Here is an 18,481-nt window from a genome sequence, read left to right as displayed (position 1 = left end):
TGTCAGAGGTAGGCTGATCTAGAACATTGAATCTACCGTGGCTCCTTCTTTTGAGGCTGTCTGAGCAGCAGTGAGCAGCGGCAGACCACCCCTCCTCACCACAGCTGCCCCGTGCCTGGCACAGGCCCCCCCGCGGGAGGTATCTTGGGTAAAACACACCCAGACAGGTGAAGCTCACAGTTCAAAATCATGCCCAGGACCCCGTCCTGTCCTTGGGCCTGAGAGAGTGGCAACAACCCAGGTCCAAAGTGAGACTGTCTAAGTGGGAAGCCCAGCTCCAACCTCCTAGCAGTGTGTCCTTCTGCAAGTTACTTAACCTCCCTGTGCTATTTCCTCAACATAAGCTAGGAACACCAGTGGTACCTACTTTATAGGGTGGTCAAAGAATTAATGAGTTGGCTTTTATATGTGAAAGGGTTTAGTAGAATGCCTAGAACATAATAAAGACTCAAAACTATTACTATTACTATTCTTTCCTCTTTTTCCATTTGATTGCAAGAAACACAAACCCACTCAATATGCACCAAGTAAAGGCATTGAGTGGAAGGTCTCCCAAAGAGGAAGAGACACTGCGGCAAGTATATAGCATTGAAGTCTGGAATTAGCAAGAGGCCACCACTGAGTATCAAATGGTTATGACGGGAATAATGGATTCCATGAGGCTGGCTGGCGACCTCATTCTCTTCTGCAAAGAGGCTGCTGCATGAAAATCGAACAGAGGGTTCATCAGAAAGGAAAGGCCCTGGAGTCTTCCTTGACTGCAGCAGGCATCAAGTTCCCTTAATCATGAGATCCTGCCACCAAGCCTGGTGTAATGAGCATGCTCAGTGACAGGCAGTACAATGAACTTGTAAAGGCTCTGGAGTCAGATAAACTGGGCTCAAATTCTGGCTCCTTCACTTCCTAGCCTAACCTTGGGTGAGTGTTACCTCTCAGAGCCTCAGTTTCCTCCTCTGCAGAATGGGGTTTAAGAAAGGTACTTACCTTGAATAGCTGCTTTGAGAATTTGATGAGAAAATGCCATGTAAAGGGATAAACTAGTACCTGGGACAAAAATAAGTGATCAGTAAACACTTCATGTGCATGCATGTACACACACACACGCACGCAAACATAGATTTTTTAAAAAAGTCATAGGGCCTGTATCACGTGTGTAGACAGTGAATGCTAAAATGTTGCATATGTCTTCACAATGGAAATCAGTATCTTGTGGCCTCTGGTGCCATCGTAAACTTTTAAAGCCACCCTCTGCAAATAGCTCTTTCTTCCACTTGCCTTTCCTTTGACATGTCCAGCTTCTGCTTGCCAGTGGGTAGCCCACAGTTACTTTTTCAGTTAGCTCTACAGTTGAAGCAGTCCTTCTTGGAAGCCTGACCTTCACCTTGTTGGATCTGAACTAAAGGACATTTCAGGGACAGCTCCTGGGGGAAGCAAACAGTGTGGACTGCAGCGTGGGAACTACCCCCTGGGACCTCCCCACCCCACATGTGCCACCTCAGCCTTTCAAAAAACCACAGGACCATGCTTGAGAAAAGTTAAGCTGTTTTATTTCACAGGATAGCTCCACGTCAAACCAGCAGGCACCATCAGAATACGCGACAGAGGATCCAATCAGACACTCTATAGGACGGGCGTTTGGTTGTAAGGTAGAGAAACGATATCTGGAAGAGGGCAGCACTTCTCATCACGTGGGGACAGGTAACCAGCAATTTCCAAGGGTGGTTTCGGTTTGTTTTTTCCTGACACAGTTTGGGACGGAAAGAAACCAAAGGAAACAAAATAGACCAGCCACTCTGAAGCAATCAGAACCAAATGTATTGCCAAACCGTGTAAACAGTCACACCGCCGGGAACAAGAGCCTGAGCATAAACTCTAGCAGAATCTACTTCCGTCTAAGGAAGGAAAAGTGCGCTCTGGTTGTTCTGGTTCAAGGAACAGTTTTGTTATTTGCCTGGGACTGTTCACAGAGAAAAGAGGTGTCAGCAAGGGGCAGCGTTGGCCATTCGGCCAGTCCCAGAGGATGGGACAGCGGGACACTGACAGATCCACCTCAGCGAGGCCAGGAGGACTGTGACCTGACAGCAAAGTCCCTTCTCTCAGCTCCCCTGGGCAGCTTTGGGTATGTGGGGAAGTCTCTACATGGCTGCTCAAAAGAGAGGAGACCCCAGACAACCGGGGAAGTTGACATGAAACGTCAGCATTAGCTCTGCATAGCAGAAAATCAGCTAAGCAACACCTCCGCTCACCCCTTCCTGCCTTTTCCTCGCTGCCACCGCCCCAAGCCCAACAGGGCCCCCACCATGGTCGTGAGGCAGCCGTTCTTCTTTCTGGGTTTCTCAGACGAATGAGGCATTTGCTCTAGTGTGGAACCGTCTGGATATGTGAACAGTTAGGAATAGAAAGACTGAGAGGAAGAACCATTGCATTAGTCCTTGTGGTTTTCCCTCAGCCATGTACGGGCGCTGAGTGCCAAGGAACGATCAGGTCACAGGAAGTCCTCTGCGTTCACGCCTCCTGAATGAGAAAGAAACATACCCACCAAGGCACTCCAAGGGCCTCCAACAGAGAAGCCAGGCCCACGTCAAGGCCCTTTCCCACACTGGCTCCTTCTGTGTGCCGCAAACCAGTTCTGAAGGGTTTATAAGGCAGATCTTTGAACTGCTGGTTCCAGCCAGTGGCCAAAGGATGGCTCCATTTCCCTGTCTCTTCTCACTCAGATTTCTTCATTGAATAGAAACCTTTCATCCCTCAGGAATCCACTGCTCTCCTGCTCCTCGGCCTGGTGACCTCAGAGGACAGGTCTGACGCCCAAGCTTACAAGTCCCTCGCATTATGCGCTCTGTCTGGGTTCAAAGGCGCTTCAAGGTGAGAAATCGTTAGCACTGAAAACAAGGAAAGGCAAGAATTTTTCATAGAATCCCACAGCTCAGAGCAGCTCTTTGAGAGGAAATGGGGAATAAAGGGAGAGAGGGAGAGTGGGGTAGGAAGCACGGCTTCTTCTCAATTTTATCCGAGAAAGGTCTTTAGCGGCAGCTGGGCCCCCGAGGCCCAAGAAACTAGACCAGGAAGGAATTGTCTTTGGTCAGTTTTAAATGAACATCTTGCTGGTTCATTCCTAAAACAGACTGAACATCGGTTACACATAAAGACAAAGGCATGACCTCAGGGTAAGTCAAAGGTTAAGAAAAGAAATCATTCTGTGAAGCAAAAAAAAAAAAAAAAAAAAATGCCCGTTATCGAGGAACTGATTAGTACAGCTTTCAGTAATGGTGATGAACGAGTAGGTAAACACCACTTCCCCTTGTACGATTGATTATATTGAGGACTACTAACTAGGTTACTACGTTTCCCTCACACTCACTGTACAGTTAGGTTTCTGGTATTTGTTTTTTACATTGATCTATCTACTAGGTGCGAAGATTTGGTGAGTGTCATTGGCTATAATTTAATTGTCGCCTTTTTAAAAAGTACAGTTTCACATTTTAACAGTTACTTTCCAGCATTTAAGCAAATACAGCGATATATAGTGGACTAACACAGGCAGGAGTCGGGAAGAGGGTGTCAAAGCTCCGTGACTATGGGTGGCACTGGGTGCCTGTGAGGACCGAGCGAGACATGCAGAGTGCCGGGTGAGGAAGCGGGGAGCGGGAAGCAAAGTGTTTTTCCATTGGGTTCTGCATCAAGGCTCAGATTTGGGGCTGGATGAGTAAGGTGTAAGCTTCTTGAAATATGAACTCATCAGCCTTTCCCCAATGGAAAAACAGGCGCTTAAAGAAAACAGCTACAGCTCTGCCTTCAGGTAATTCGGTGAAAGGCAGGTCCATTTTCAGGGAAGAAAAATGAAGTTAGTCAATTCAGAGGAAAAGCCACATGGTCTGTCTGACTGGTGTTATGGGTATCAGGCAACAGATCTGTCAACTCACATTTTCTCTTTTCATCTGTTAGTCATGGCAGAGAAGGTTACATTTTGCACAGAAGGCTACTACATTTAAGGTCTGGGAGGATCTGTGGGGTAGAAATGGAATGCCTTGTATCCTGGCTGGACAGCATAGCATCCTTGCAAATAAATTACTTAATGAGCCTGACACAGCCCCCACTCTCAGTCATCTATTAAATCTTGGGCAAGTCACAGCACATCCCAAGGCCTTGCTTTCTTTCCTAAGCTGTAAAATGGGAATATCTTTATATGCTCACAAAGGCAGAGGGCTCCAACCTAGTTCTGAGGTGCTTTCATCTCCAGGAGCTAAAAGAGAACGGTTGGTTCTAGGCAGAGAAAAAAAAAAAAAAAAAAAAAAAAAGGGAAGGTCAAGTTTGTCATTGGCCTCTCCCTGGCATTCTCTTTTTGGGCCCTTTCTTGATTCTTCCTTCTACTGCTCTCAATACCAGTTCTCAGATGAGGCAGAATGTCTTACCACTCCCACACTCAGAACGTCTTACCACTAATACCACACTCAGGTATCAGTGACTCAGTAGGTCCCTCTCTCTGAGGTATAGTCACCTTTTTATGGTGGACCAGAGGAGAAGACAAAACTTCATCCAATGGGGTGAAATGGTAATAAATGGAATTTCAAGCATCGATAGGCAATATAATGCAGGGCCGTGCTGCGGGGAGCGTATGAAGCTGGTGGGGAAATTCCACTGCCCACTTCTCAAATGTCATTAGGAGGTTTCAAAAGGAAGGTCTTGGGTGGTTTTTGAGCTAAAAGACTTACTTTACTAATGACAATAAAAAGAGCAATTGGTTTGGCACAGTGCTTTCTAGTTTAAACAGCTTGCTCACTTCCATTTTATCATTATTATCTTCATTTTATGGAGCAAGAAACTGAGGCTCGATGAGGTGCAGTGACACGCCCAGAGCCACAATTCCCAAGTGATGGGACTGAGACTCAAACACAGGACTTTTGACTCCACACCACAGCCATGGACACACTTAGAAGCCTCGAGAAAGGGAAAGACGTGAAGCTTGAGAACAACAGGGAAGAAACCCTTGGCTTGGTATGAGGAGGGTGAGTAAAAGTGGTCCCATTAGAATTTGATCTGCCTATGTTCCATAATCCAGAAACAGCCATCTCTGGAAAAGGAAGTGATCCAAAGAGGAAGGAAAATACAATCAAACGAGTGATGCAGAAGGGCTTTTCCCAGCCAAGAGGCGGAAGCCTTGCTCAGAATACTTGAAGATCGTGCACCCTAATTGTATCACCATATTTTCAATGACATTAAATGTTTTGGAGTAGGCGAGTGGAAGGGAAGGGAAGGGAGAGGGAGGGGAGCTATTTCACTTCTGTTAACTCAACTGAAGCAGTCTCTAGGACAGAAAGTGCCAAGCATTGCGTCTCCTCAGCCCCTGGTCTGAGCTGGGCACTTATGGTTCATGTACTTTGTGCAAGAGGGCACCAGTCAAAGTGCGTCATGGCCTGGTTTAAAATTAAAACGATGTGACTCAAAGCCTCCTTGCCTGTTTAGTTCCAAATCTGACACAGTATAATTAGTAGAAAGAGGAAGAGAAAAAATTAAATATTTTGAAAATTGTATAAGTTAAACCTCTATAGTTACCAGAATTATTCCTACAGCATTTCTAGGTTTTGAAGTGTTCCACACCCACTGTGGGGTTTTTTTTTCTTTTCTTTTACTTTTTCCCAACCACACATATTGTGCTAAGATGTGGCTTAGGTTCTCACTTTCCCCTTTTTCTACATACAAACACAGGATGCTGTGGTCAGGGGTCTTCTTGCCAACGTCCTCCCGTCCCTCTGCGGGTACAGTTGGCACTTGCCTTCAGGTGGAAAGGCAGGGTCTCTGGAGTGGATGGGGGTTGGGGTATCCTGTGAAGGGTCCCCCACCTCTAGGAGCAGCCTGCTTGGGGTACTGCCTGCCCCACCCTTTGTTTAGGGGCAGACTGTTCTGGAAGGCCACAACTTCTGGAGACAGTGAGAGACTGTTTTTGTTTTTTCTGCAGGTTAGTGGTATATTGCTTCATTCGCAGTTACTGTGGGCCTCTAAATTCTCCCAGAAAAGTCCCTGCAAATCCCACCAAATAACTCAGCGGGAGATGTTTGGTGGCATGGGTCTGAGGTAAATCTAAGTTTCATAAAAAGAAAAAAGGAGATCCTATATACATTTAGTATGTGCGTCCAGATCTAGTATATGTATATAGATGCATAAATATATATATATATACACACACCTACAGACACATACATACATACATATGTGTGTATATGCACACATATATATATACACACATATCTATGTATGTGGAGAGAATGTCGAGAGAATAATTTTCCAGTGACGATATGCGGGCGAAGCCATAACATTTTGCCACACTCTTAGGAAACACTCTAGTTGGGGCTGCCCCTGCTCCTGCACTCCTCTGGGCCTCTGTTTACACACACAAGGCCTGTGCGATTCACAGGGCTGGATGTGAGCGACGGCTGGCGCCTGGGCCTCAGCTCTGCACAGACACTCTTCCGGGCTGACCTTCTGGTCCCTGCTCGACCAGGCCAGGAGCACTGGGAAGGACGTGGAAGTCACAGAGGCCACCCTCGGTGTGCCACAGTGGCCAGGGCAGTGCCGCCCCATCCTGAGGTCACATGGTACCTGACTTGTCTGCTGAGCTGTTGGGGAACATCTTCTCGGTGGGCGTCACAGCTGGGCTGCCCACACCCGAGCTGCTGCTGCTGCTGGATCGATGCTGGACCACGGGCCGCACGGGCCGCATGGGGGGTGGGCGCAGCTGGGCGCCGGCGAGGCGGGCGGACAGGGCTGGCTTGAAGGTGGTCATCATCTCCGTGGAGGAGCTGCTGCTGCGGCGCATGGCGGCATCAGGGTCTCGGATGACGATGGTGTGCAGGGGACTGGCGGGCTCCGAGCTGATGGGGCCTGGCGGGTTCTTCAGGGGCTCCAGGGTGTCCAGCACCACATCTGGCGCCTGCTTGACTGTGTTCTGCCTCTCGAGTTCCCGCAACTCGTGCAGAGCTGTGCTCATGGTCTTCTCGATGTCCTGGGGACAAAGAGAGCTCTGGTCAGCACCGAGTCTGGAGGCCTGGGGTCCAATCCTTCCTCGGCAGCTTGTAGGCTTCTGAGGGAGGTTTCCCCGGGCGCCTGGTGGCTGGGATGGAGATTAAATCCCTAGGGTGTCCTATGACCAACTGGGGGCGCCCACGTGGTTATGACCTGCACAACGTGTGCACAGGAAGCAGTCCTAACCTTCAGATGACTGGTTAAGAAGGCACGCTCTGGAGTCAGACAGACATGGGCTCAAATTCTGGCTCTGCCACTTCCTTGCTATGTGACTTGAGCAAGCTCCTTGGGCAAGTTACCTCTCTGAGCCTCAGAATCCTCATCTGTAAATGACAGATTGTTACAATACAGACCCCAGGGGCTTGATGAGTGATATATAACTACTGAGAGGTTATATATCACAATGTTTACCCCAAAATGATGGGATTGTTACTCTCTTCTCTGTATTATAATCAGAAATTTTTGTTTTTTGAAAAAACGGAAGTCTTAAAAAGCAACAAAAATCCTTTCCTGCCTACATAATTCCTGGGGAAGATGTACTATTCAAACTCATCAGAATGAGAGTGCTTTGAAAGACAGAGATTACGCCATGCCCAGGACCTGCTGGTGAGCAGAGGGGCTGCCCTGTCAGCCTGGGGCTCACCTTCCCGGATTCCCAAGGCCTCCATTCCCCTCGAGCCAGAAGGGGGCGCTGGAGGTGGAAGTCAGTGTTTAACCCAGGAGCCTTTGGCTAACCCAGGACACTGGGCTGGGAATTTTGAGCAAAGACTCCTCTGCCACTTCTAAGTCTCAGTCTTTGTACCATACTTCATTCATCTGTTGGAAGCCCACATGTTTACGGTGAAGATGGAATGAGATAATGGATATGATGAAGCTTTGTAAACCGCCAGACAATGGTTTTTAAAGTCCCATTAGCCAGAGTCCATGCTTCAGATAGGGCTTTACAGGGTTACCGCCACATCAAAAGATGCAAGAGGAGCTGCTCAGGCTGAGCTGGGCCAGAGCCCAATGGGCTTGGCCACTGAGGGGACAATTAGCGATACTGCTTAAGACCATTGTTGGAAGGTCTGTGCACAATCTCAGTAACTGATGACTATTAAGACACCCTGCTCTTCCACCCTGAGGCAAATCCGGAAAAATCTACATGTCTGGTCTGACTGATGGGGTTGGAGTTCTGGCCATCCCTCTACCCAATTCTTCTTTTACCTCCTCTCCTCCCCCTGTCCAAAGGAAGCTTCCTGCCTGCCCATGACAGGCTCCAATCTGGCCACAGTCAGGGTCCTAGCCTATCCTTTTTGCTTCAAGAGGCTTGGTAATTAGCTAATGGCTAATTAGCTAATATTAACATAAAGCTAGTATTAGCTTTTCTGATTCCCCATGACATTTTATCCTTTGCCCCATAACACTGGCTACTTGAAGAAGGGGACTTTTGTGCCTTTATCCAAAAGGATTAGCTGTGGGGGAGTTTCTGCATAATGGGAGAGATGGTGATCCTTTCTCCATTTTTGCTATATCCCAACCCTGCAGTGGTAAAGCCTGCTTTCCACACCCCACTCTGCTTAAATTAAGCTCCTCTATTGACATCACTTCTCGCTTTGTTTGCTCTACTCTAGCATGAGCTGAAAGGTAAAACTTTAATAAATAAAGAGCAATGGTCCATTCCACCACCATCCCCACCATCCCCACCACTCTTCCCTGGGCAGAGTGGGAGCCAAAGGACAGAAAGCTCAGAGAAAGATCAGGTGAGTAGTTTAGGCACAAGCCTTGCATTAGTCTAAGAGCTGAGGCCATAATCTCTAGAGTGGAGCTGCAGAGGCGTTGGGAGAGGACAGATAGCAGGGGGTGGCGGGGGGGGAGTGAGAACTTTTCACCTCCTCCCAGCTTAAAACTTCCCACTTTGGATGGCAGAAGTTTCCCAACCTCTTCACTGGGTTCAAATCTAAGTCCTAAAGGACATTTTTCAAGCCAGAGTATGTTGGGTAACTCCATCAACTACTTGGGATGTCCTGGCCACAGCTCCCCTTTGTAGCCTAAAAGTCAGCGCCCATTAGAGCCAGTGCTTGGCAGGCTGGAGGCCAGCCAGTGTCCCCTTTCGGCTATTTACGTATTGTCTACCATGCATTCCTATTTTACCTCTGTCACAAAAGGCGCTCTTGAATGGCAACTATCAAATTAGAGAGTGTGTAGCTATGTTTGCAAACGGAAAACACATGCAGCGTTCCCCAAGTGTATTTTTTAGGCTGGTCTTATAAATGCTCTGTGAATAAAATTCAAAGACGTCTGGGTGAGGGGATGTGCCCTGTTCTCTTTCTTGGAGATTCACATATTTAAAGGTTCTAAAAAGTCTTGCAGACGAGCCGTTCAACTTTGTCAAGCAGTGTTCCCCAAACTTTGTTGACCACAAAACACTTTTATTCCCCCATTAACGTCCTGTGGAATTAGTCCGCTATGGGAGCTACTTTTGGAAACACTGACCTAGACTGCATTTGCTCCTTTATGTAAAGGGCGCTGGGCCAGGCCTCGGGGAGCCCATGGCCTACCATGGGCCTTGGTAGAACTTCTACATGATGGTGGATGCTAGGTGATGTTCCCCAAGAGCACAGCCTTCAAAAATGGGGGGGGCAGTAGGTTGCCTGGCTTCTCTGAGCCAAGGTGCTGATCTTCTGGGATCCCTCGGGTGTGGGCATCAGGACATAGTCAAGCTAGACCCTGCAGGTATGAACAAGAGTCCTAGTTGTTGGGTGAGCTGTTCATCCAAATTTTTAAAAACTTAAGATTAAAATAAAAAAACAACAACCCTTAGTACTTTGGGAGAGCCTGGAACATTCTTTCCTTACAGCTTCAGCTATTTAGATACCTATCCCTTGTATCTCAGGTCATATCCTCCCCAGGCAAGTCTCTCCCTGCCTAGGAGCAACCCCCATATTGTAAGCTCTCAAAATACCATGTACCACTCTTTTAAAGCACCTGACCCAACGGTCACGTCACTGCTGTGTGTGTTATTGATGTCTCTGTCTTGGCTAAACTGTAAGCTCCCCGTGGGCAGAACCTGGATCCATTTTAGGTCATCATTGTTCTCTCACTGCCTAGCACAATAATTTTCACACAATAGATGAGCAATCAATATTCGTCAATGAATGAAATGAATGCATGAACAGATGAATGAATGAATGAATGAATGAATGAATGAATGACTCAATCATGCCATCTTGTGGGGGACACTTGCCATTACTACATCCCCATTACCCAGCCTACACCCAGGGCAGGAATCCTCAGCCCTGGAGACTGGGGGTTTTCAGTCTTTATAGGATCCCTAGCCAGCAGCGGCACCCATCCAGCTTCTATGCCCAGGGGGAGGCCAGCAAGCAAACCGGAAGCCAGCTCGCTCTCTTCCCTGTGTTCTGGCTTAGTCTTGAGCCTGGCACGAAGGGCAAAGTGGCTCTCCAGTCCTCAGGTGCCCACCCTGCGGCCCCTCTGGGGGTTCTCGGCCAGCCCAGCCTGCCTTCCCTTTGGCCCTTACTTCTGCCAGGGCCTCAGCCTCCAGGGACTTGTGGTCGCCCAGGCTGCTGTGCCTGGTGGAGCCGCACGTCGACCGCATTGAGTGCCCTTCCGAGAGCGCTTTCTTGTCAGGGTAGTTGATGCTGCCGGCGCTCCCGAACGTCGCCATCCTCCGCTTCTCAGGGCTCTCGATCCTGCCCCGGGTGAGGGGGATTTTGTGGGGGCTGCTGGGGCAGGCGGCAGCCCGGGGCGGCGTGTCTATGCTGGGGCCCAGGCCCCGGGGCGGACTGTGTGTGTCGCCCCCGCTTCGTCGCCTGGGGATGGCTGCTCCATCGGATCGTAACCGCACTCTGCAAAGGAGCCAGGGGGCGGGGGTATGGGGCAGAGGTCAACCCTGGCAAGTCTCAGAATGGGTCAGCCAACCCCCAGGCCACACATTACACACTAGTCTAGGGAGTGGTATAGTAAAGCCTCCTTCAGCCAGACTCCGCAATGCCACAATGAAAACACTGGCTGAGCACGGTCCTCAGCGGCAGGGGGCAGACTTAATCCACACAAACGGAAGAATCAGAGCATTCTGCTTCCACGCTGCAGAGGTGCTGCTGGTGGTAATTACATAATGAATCTTGGCTATGTGTTAAGTAAGGCCAGGAGGATGGCAACCTGGGAATGCTTTGGTGATGGTTAGTTGGGTTCTTAAGTGGTTCAGACATTTCCATGATGTCAAAGGGCTTCTAATTGGTCTGAAGCATTGAGGCTTGACTGTACCAAAAGTTACCAGCTCCCTGCAAGCACCGGAGGGAACTGAATACATTCCAATATTGTTACCAACTGCAATCTCCCCAGCAAAGATCTACTTCTATGAGGCTTTTCTTGGGAAAATAGTCATTCAAGAGGGAAAAGTGCATTGTTGACCATGCATGCCTTCCATGTGTTTGGACACCTTTCACCCCTTAGAGAGGTGCTGGTGGAGTGAAAACGGAACTAGCGAGTCTTTCAGGAGGGTGAGTCCTTATCCTCTCTGTCACAGACCTTCCTGTGTCCTCTTTCAGACCCATTTTATTAATGATAAATGGGCATAATAGTCCTTGTCCACCTAGCAAGGAGGTTCAGTGGGTGTGAAAGCATTTTGAAGATAAAATGTTCTACCCACAGGAGATTTAGCTACATCCTTTGGAGGCCACCAAAGATTCTAAGACACTGGTGAGGGGAGAGAAGTCCGCAAGTAGCAAGGGGGTAGGGAGCAAGGACAGAGTGTGGAATGGATTGTGACCAGGGGACCAGGTTCAATCGGGTCAGCAGCACTTTAGAATGCCACCAGCCAAGCTAAGCACCGCCTGTGGGTACCCCAACAGGACCAAAGCAGAGGTGTTGCAGAGTAAGAGGTATTGAGAAAGAAAGAAGAAGGAGAAAGTAGATGAGGGAGGGGAAAGGGAGAGGAAAATCGAAGCAGGAAAAGATATGCCCTCCCCCCAAGTCAAGGGACCATGACTTTGTCATCTACCTGCCCCAGCCTTCCTCCCCTCCTAATCTATCATCTATCACAGTGACCCGAACTGTTCGCTGAACTAAATAGAACACGGAAAGAGGCATTGGGACTTCTGAAATAAATTCATAAACGTATGCTCCTATTATGACTGATTTTTTTTTTTGGCTCTATCTCCAAGTACCCATATGTGTGGGTGGATTCCATGACCTCTCCACCAAGAAAATGAAGAATATGGCATTTTGAGAATCTGATTAAGAAAGCAGTGAGAAACTGTCAGCCTCTTTTCCTTTTCTTTTCTTCTCTTTTCCTTATTTTTTTTTTTTTTTAAACAACCACATACTTTGGGCTATACTTGTACGCAGAATAAGGAGCACAGCTCCTTGCCTGGCAGAAAGGTCATGTGACACAGCCCAGCCCACACATGGGGAGTGAAGAAATTGGCAAATGTGCTCCCACCAGATAAGTGGGTGGAGTTAAGTGTCAATTTCCCCCACATCTGAGGGGGTGTAAGTTTTCTGTTTATATAGCACACTTCAGAGAGTATATGAGCTTTAAATTTTTAAATATAACAACTTTAGTCTTCCACAGAAAGTGGAAGAGGTGCAAGAACTAAAGAGAAGTTGGAGAAATACTTGCCAATTTGAAACCCTCTCTCCCCATTTATTATTTTAAATAAAAAGCACTGGTTTGCCAATATACATCTTTCCTCCTCCTTCTCCATATCCCCTCCCCACCCCAAGCTGGATCGTTACACACCTGGCATTCTTGGCCCAGGTCCAGCCAGCCCACCAGACGTGCCCAGTATCACATCATATGGGGAACAAGGGGCGATGACCGCCTACTTCTCTCCCTCCTGCCCCCTTGATTCTCCCAAATCAGACATGAATGGGCATAGCACTCGCAGGAAAAACTGAATCCTCATTTCCTACCGGCCCATCACCCCACCAAAGCCGTAATCCGAGATGTGCTCCGTGGGGGACTGGAGGTCGTTTTTGGAGGAGGCCTTGTCATCCAGCAGCGGCCCACTGCTGGCCTCGCTATCCGCCTTTTGGCTCAGGCTGTCCGAGAAGGCATCATCCCTGGGGAAAAGGACAGATGTGAATTGGCAGTGCTTCGCTCCAGAGGACCCAGGATGTGCAGGGCTCCTTGAGACCTGCCTGAGGGGCTGGCTCAACACACACCTCAGGGCTCATTTATACCCAAAGCTCAGAGTGAGCCACTTCCCGCCATGCTTTTACCACCACACGGCCACACTTCTAAGTCAGTTTCATCAGCAAGACTTCCTCCTCTGCCGCCCCGCCCCATGCCTACCTTCACCTCTCCCCTCCTTGCTCCAGCAAGGACAAGCTAAATGCTGGAGGGCGTGTTGGAGAAATGGGGGCAGGAGCCTACAAGCTGGGCACTGAGTGCTGAGTCATGTGTCTCAAGGAGAAGCAGTTCAGGGCTAAGCAAGGGAGGAAGAAGATGCCGCCATCCTTCACCTCCCCACCCAGGGCTTGGGACAACTGTGAGGTGGCTCAAGCTTGTGGGGGTGCCTGTGAGCCTCCTTCCACTGCCCTCTCCCTTCCAGTGCCCTGTTCCTCCTGCCCACACAGGCCTAGGGACATCAGAGTACCAAGGGCCCTCCACTGTGGCACTCATCTTTGGGTTTGCCTCTTCCACACGTTTCTCTGGCTTCAGACAATCCTCTCTTCCATCAAAACTTATGTTTTTGGCCCCCTTCACTTGAGGTCTAGCTTGGTGGCTGCTTTCTCAAGAAATCAGTTCCATCTGAGCCTGACAGGTACTCAGAGGGAGTGTGTGTACAGGAACCTTCAATGGCTTTCAAGGAATGGAAGGTATAGACTTTCTGGGCCTTCTAGTAGGGCTAGTATTTGGGATCTAGGGGTTTTTCTAATGCCTAAAATTGTTTAAAAGAAAATAGATACAGTGAATAGATTGGTGGTTGCCAGAAGCAGGCGGTGGTGGGTAGGCAAAACAGGTAAAGGTGGTCAAAAGGTAGAAACTTCCACTTATAAAATAAATAAATCACAGGGATATAAATAAAGTACAGCATGGTGATGATACCGTGTTTCCCTGAAAATAAGACCGGTCTTATATTAAGCTTTGCTCCAAAAGATGCATTAGGGCTTACTATGTTTAGGGGATGTCATCCTGAAAAATCATGCTAGGGCTTCTTTTCTGGTTAGGTCTTATTTTCTGGGGAAACACGGTAGTTAATACTGTATTGCATATTTGAAAGTTGCTAAGAACGTAGGTCTTAAAAGTTCTCACCATACAAAAAAATTGTCACTATGTGTGGTGGTGGATGTTAACTAGACTTATTGTAGTAATCATTTTGCAATATATAAAAATATCAAATCATTGTGTTGTATACCTGAAACTAATATAATATTATATGTCAGTTATATCTCAATAAAAAATAGTACCCTATTAACTTGAAACGAGGGGATGATTGTTTCTGCCCCCTGAGAGAGCCACCTTGGGGGGGGGGAGCAGTGGAATACTGGGCAGTTAAGGGAGTGGTGGGCTAGCCACTGGCTACAGGGAAGACCAGGAAGGTGGAAGTGTGTGGCAAGATCCCTGCATACTGAGACACTGAGAACCATGGCGGGTGATGAATGCCCTGGAGGCTGCCGAGTGGGTCAGGATGGTGGGCCAAGGGCACCAAATGCTGTCTCTGGGTACTCTGAAGCATGAGCAATTTGCTTATTTGTTCAAAGGATCACCATGAACGGGAAGTTAGAAATAATCCATCCTTACAGAAGACCAAGGCTATGACATCAGGGAGAGCATACCCTTGGCATATAACCCTTGGTATATTCCTGTACCCATTCTAGACAGCACTAATTGATTACCACATTCTTCAGCGCCCACTCACATGTCTTGTACGACTATGTACTGATGGGGAATGAGTCCATCCACGCCGTTGTGACGACCCTCCCACCAGTCCTCTGAGGCGCGATGGTACAACAGCAGTGAGGCCCCCTTCTTGAAGGACAGCTCACGCGGAGAGCGCCCCACATAGTCAAATTTGGCGATGGCCTCGATCTGTTCCACTTCTAGAAGGAAAGTAAGAAGGAGCATCCATAAGGTCAGCAGAAGGGCAAGCCAGGCGCCTTGCTCAGATGGCCCTGGCTTCTATGGGGCAGCCAGAAAGCAAGCCTAGTGAGAAGAGTATGGACTGGGGTTCATGACACTGGAGTTCTAGGCGCACATCTGCTCCCCCATGCTGTGACCTCAGACAGATGATCTAACTTCTCAAAATAGAGAGTGGGGGCTGACATATCACATCCTTATTGTCCACTGTGCTTTTTGTTCTCCACTTTTTAAACTTATTAAAACAATATTATAAGAAATTTGTTTTTGTTCTACCCCTTAATACAAGTTCTGTTTCCATTTTTCCATGAACCGTTTCCCTCTTTGTCCACTTGCAATACTTTTAGTGGTTCTTACCTTTTCAGAAGTCAAATAGATGGTGTATGTGGACTCCCATCTACGCAAAATGATGTACACAATGTTTAAGGGTCCCCGGAACTCCTTAAGGTTTCCTCAGAGCTCACTGTTGTGGACTGAACTGTGTCCCCCAAAATCCATATGTTGAAGCCACAACCCCCAATGTGATAGTATTTGGCGATAGGACTTTTAGGAAGTAACTGAGGTTAAATGAAATCAAAAGGATAGGGCCCTAACCCAAGGACTGGGGTCCCTCTAAGAAGAGGAAAGGCACCAGAGATCTCTCCATCTCTCTCCCCATATGTGCACAGAGGAACGGCCATGAGGACACAGCACAAGGGAGCTGTCTACAAGCCAGGAGGAGAGGCTTCCCCAGAAAGCAACCCGATGGCATCTTAATCTTGAACTTCTAAAGAATTGTGAGGAAATAAATTTCTGTTGTTTAAGCCACCTGGTCTGTGGTAGTCTGTTATGGCAGCTGGACCTGGCTAACACACTCATCCATGGACTTAATTTGGGAGGAGGGAAAATTCTTACTGGGGCCATAGCTCAAGCATATCTCTTTGCACACAGATATTTATTTACCCATCAAACATTTTCTCTTCTCTGGTCAGTGACAGGCCCTGAGTGAGTTACCAATGAGGATATGGCTCTTGCCCTTGAGGCACTCCTACTGCTCAGCTCTGTCACTTCTTGTCTGTGCAAACTCAGGCAGGTTATATAACCTCTGCACACCTCAGCTGCCTTACCTGTAAGGGGTGTTAGGAGGATTAAAGGAGAATGCATGGAAATTCACAGCATAGTACAGACAAGCATTTGGTATTCAGTTAACAGAGGCTCTCGTGATTACTAACGGCTTTAGCCTATGGGGTAGGTCCAGACAAGAAATCTAAGCTGCAGAGAGTTTAAGTGGTTTCCCCGAGACCATCCAGCTAAAGATATTTAGGGAGCAGGGGGTTATGCCTACAATTTATTTAACCTGTGTTATAGTTTATACCCTAAGAAGTGCCCATACTTGGTAGAAAATTGATTGTGTGTAGGTATTAATGTTTTTCTATTTTAAAACAAGCACAAAGATGTTTAACATTATAAAAATAATATGTATAGATATATTAAATTCTAATAGAATAAAAGAGTAACAAAAGTGACCCCTGCTCTCTCTAACCAGCAGATACCTTCCCTATGCTGAGCTTCCGTAGCCCTTCCATTGGACTCCCTATCTGCTCCATTCCTGGTGGGTTGTCATGTGTCTGTCCATCTTGCTCTTCAGCTGTCCCTCATGGAGTTAAGCCCAGAACACCTGGCTTTGCTGCTTTCCAGCTGTGTGACCTTAGACAACTTAGTTCTCCTTTCTAAGCCTCAGTTTCCTCATCTGTAAAATGGGAATGAATAATACTAGTACCTATGCCTTATAGGATTGTTATGAGGACTAAATGAGTTACTATACAGTGCTGGGCATATAGTTAGCTCTATACGAGAGTTAGTTTATACCAGAGCGGATACACTTCTAAGGGCCACGGGCAGCATGGAAAATCAGAGTAGAGGGAGGAAACCCCTTCACTCACCTCCCCCCCTAATCCCCACCACACACACGCACTAGGGCTCCCCGTATAAGCAGCTGGCTCAGGACGACTATGCTGGTGCCTCTGAGAGACATAGTGGTCTTTGGATGGACCCAATTCCCAGTGTCTGGGACAGCCTTCTCTAGGGAGCAGGCTCAGACAGTTAAGTCAGCTTTTCCCAGCTGGCTCCATGACAAATGTCTTTAAATGCTATCCTAACACAGTTGATGCAAGATGACAGCACAGCTAAATGGGTCAAATTAACTCAGTTCTTGACTCAGAGTCACCTTCTCAGTAAAGTGGGGAGATCTCTGTTCTCTCTGCTGTATCTTTGACTCTGCCACCCTGCCATGTGCTAGCACTGCCTGCTAGCCTAGCCTCAGAGACAGACAGGCCAGAGGGTTTGCCAGACCAGGAGCTGAACCCAGCCAGCTGCGTGCTTTCACCCCAGGGCTTCCATTGGGCTGATTCAACTAATAAAGAAGCTGACCTGAACAGAGCCTTTCTCATGCTAGGAGGAGCACAGAGAGGCTGGGTTTCTAGTTCCTGCCTTTCTTTCCCATCTCCAATGCATTCAGCAATCACTAAGGTAATCTGGTGCTCGGGGTAGGAGATGGTGATGGGGAGGCCAGGATGGAATAGGAAATGTAAGGGGGAGAAAAGAAAATGGGAGGAACAGAGCTGAGCCACATGCTGAGAGCAAACGCGTGTGTTTGCAGATGTCGTTATATAAATGTGTGTGGTAGAGACGGTAATAACAACTACCATTTGTTAAGAAATCCATTGTTTGGGTTTATCACACCTAAAATAGAACATGCAATTTTCTCCCTTACCACTCTCCCACACCCGTCCCCACACTTACTAAATTTTCCCCATTAGGAAATAGGACCACCTTGCTCTCTGGCTCGGGCCACAGCCTTGCAGTTGCTCTTGCACGTCCCACGTCTAATCCATCAGCAACCCCTTTGAACTGTCTCCTGAGTCTGACCAGTCTCATCATCTCCACTGTCATCGCTGTCCCTCTACCTGGCCTCCTTGCTTTCATTCTTACTTGGGGAACCATCTCTCCCCACAGCAGCCAGAAGAATCTTTTAAAATTATAAATCAGATCATGAAATCTCTTGTTCAGATCCCTCTGAAGGTTTCCCACTGTGCTTGAAAGAAAACCCAAATGTCTTCTCCTGGTTTCTGAGGCCCTCCACGCTCTAGACCCCGGAGATCTCTGCAGCCTCATCTCTCCCTCATGCCGTCTGCTCTGGCCTCACTGGCCTTTTGGATATTTCTCCTCCCACATCGTAGTATGACATTTTTCAAACACAAAGTGAAACTGAAGGGGTTTTACAGTAAACATGTATATACCCACCACATAAATTCTACTATTAACATTTTATTATATGAGCTTTCTCACATATCTATTCATCCCTCTATCTATTCATCCATCCATCTATCCATCTTA

At 47.8% G+C, this 18,481-nt stretch overlaps 1 protein-coding gene across 9 annotated transcripts in view; it reads right to left on the bottom strand.

The window, feature by feature from the left end:
* Nucleotides 1–1,530: 1,530 nt before the first annotated feature.
* SRGAP3 (SLIT-ROBO Rho GTPase activating protein 3) overlaps nt 1,531–18,481 on the bottom strand; it is a 247,311-nt gene continuing 230,360 nt past the window's right edge. For 6 of the 9 annotated variants that reach the window (XM_074313048.1, XM_019748291.2, XM_019748293.2 and 3 more), the window contains 4 exons: nt 14,889–15,069; nt 12,937–13,086; nt 10,541–10,868; nt 1,531–7,000 (listed from right to left, as the gene is read on the bottom strand). In XM_074313048.1, the coding sequence (XP_074169149.1) occupies nt 6,587–7,000; nt 10,541–10,868; nt 12,937–13,086; nt 14,889–15,069 (1,073 nt within the window). In that variant the 3' untranslated portion in view covers nt 1,531–6,586. The remainder of the gene's footprint in view (nt 7,001–10,540; nt 10,869–12,936; nt 13,087–14,888; nt 15,070–18,481) is intronic. The other 3 variants (XR_012489702.1, XM_074313049.1, XM_019748295.2) reach the window with 2 other exon arrangements.

This window comes from Rhinolophus sinicus, linkage group LG10 (genome assembly GCF_036562045.2).
Source record: "Rhinolophus sinicus isolate RSC01 linkage group LG10, ASM3656204v1, whole genome shotgun sequence".
Taxonomy (NCBI): Eukaryota; Metazoa; Chordata; class Mammalia; order Chiroptera; family Rhinolophidae; genus Rhinolophus; species Rhinolophus sinicus.
Note: the sequence above shows the minus strand (reverse complement) of the source record. Positions and strands in the feature narration are given on the sequence as shown.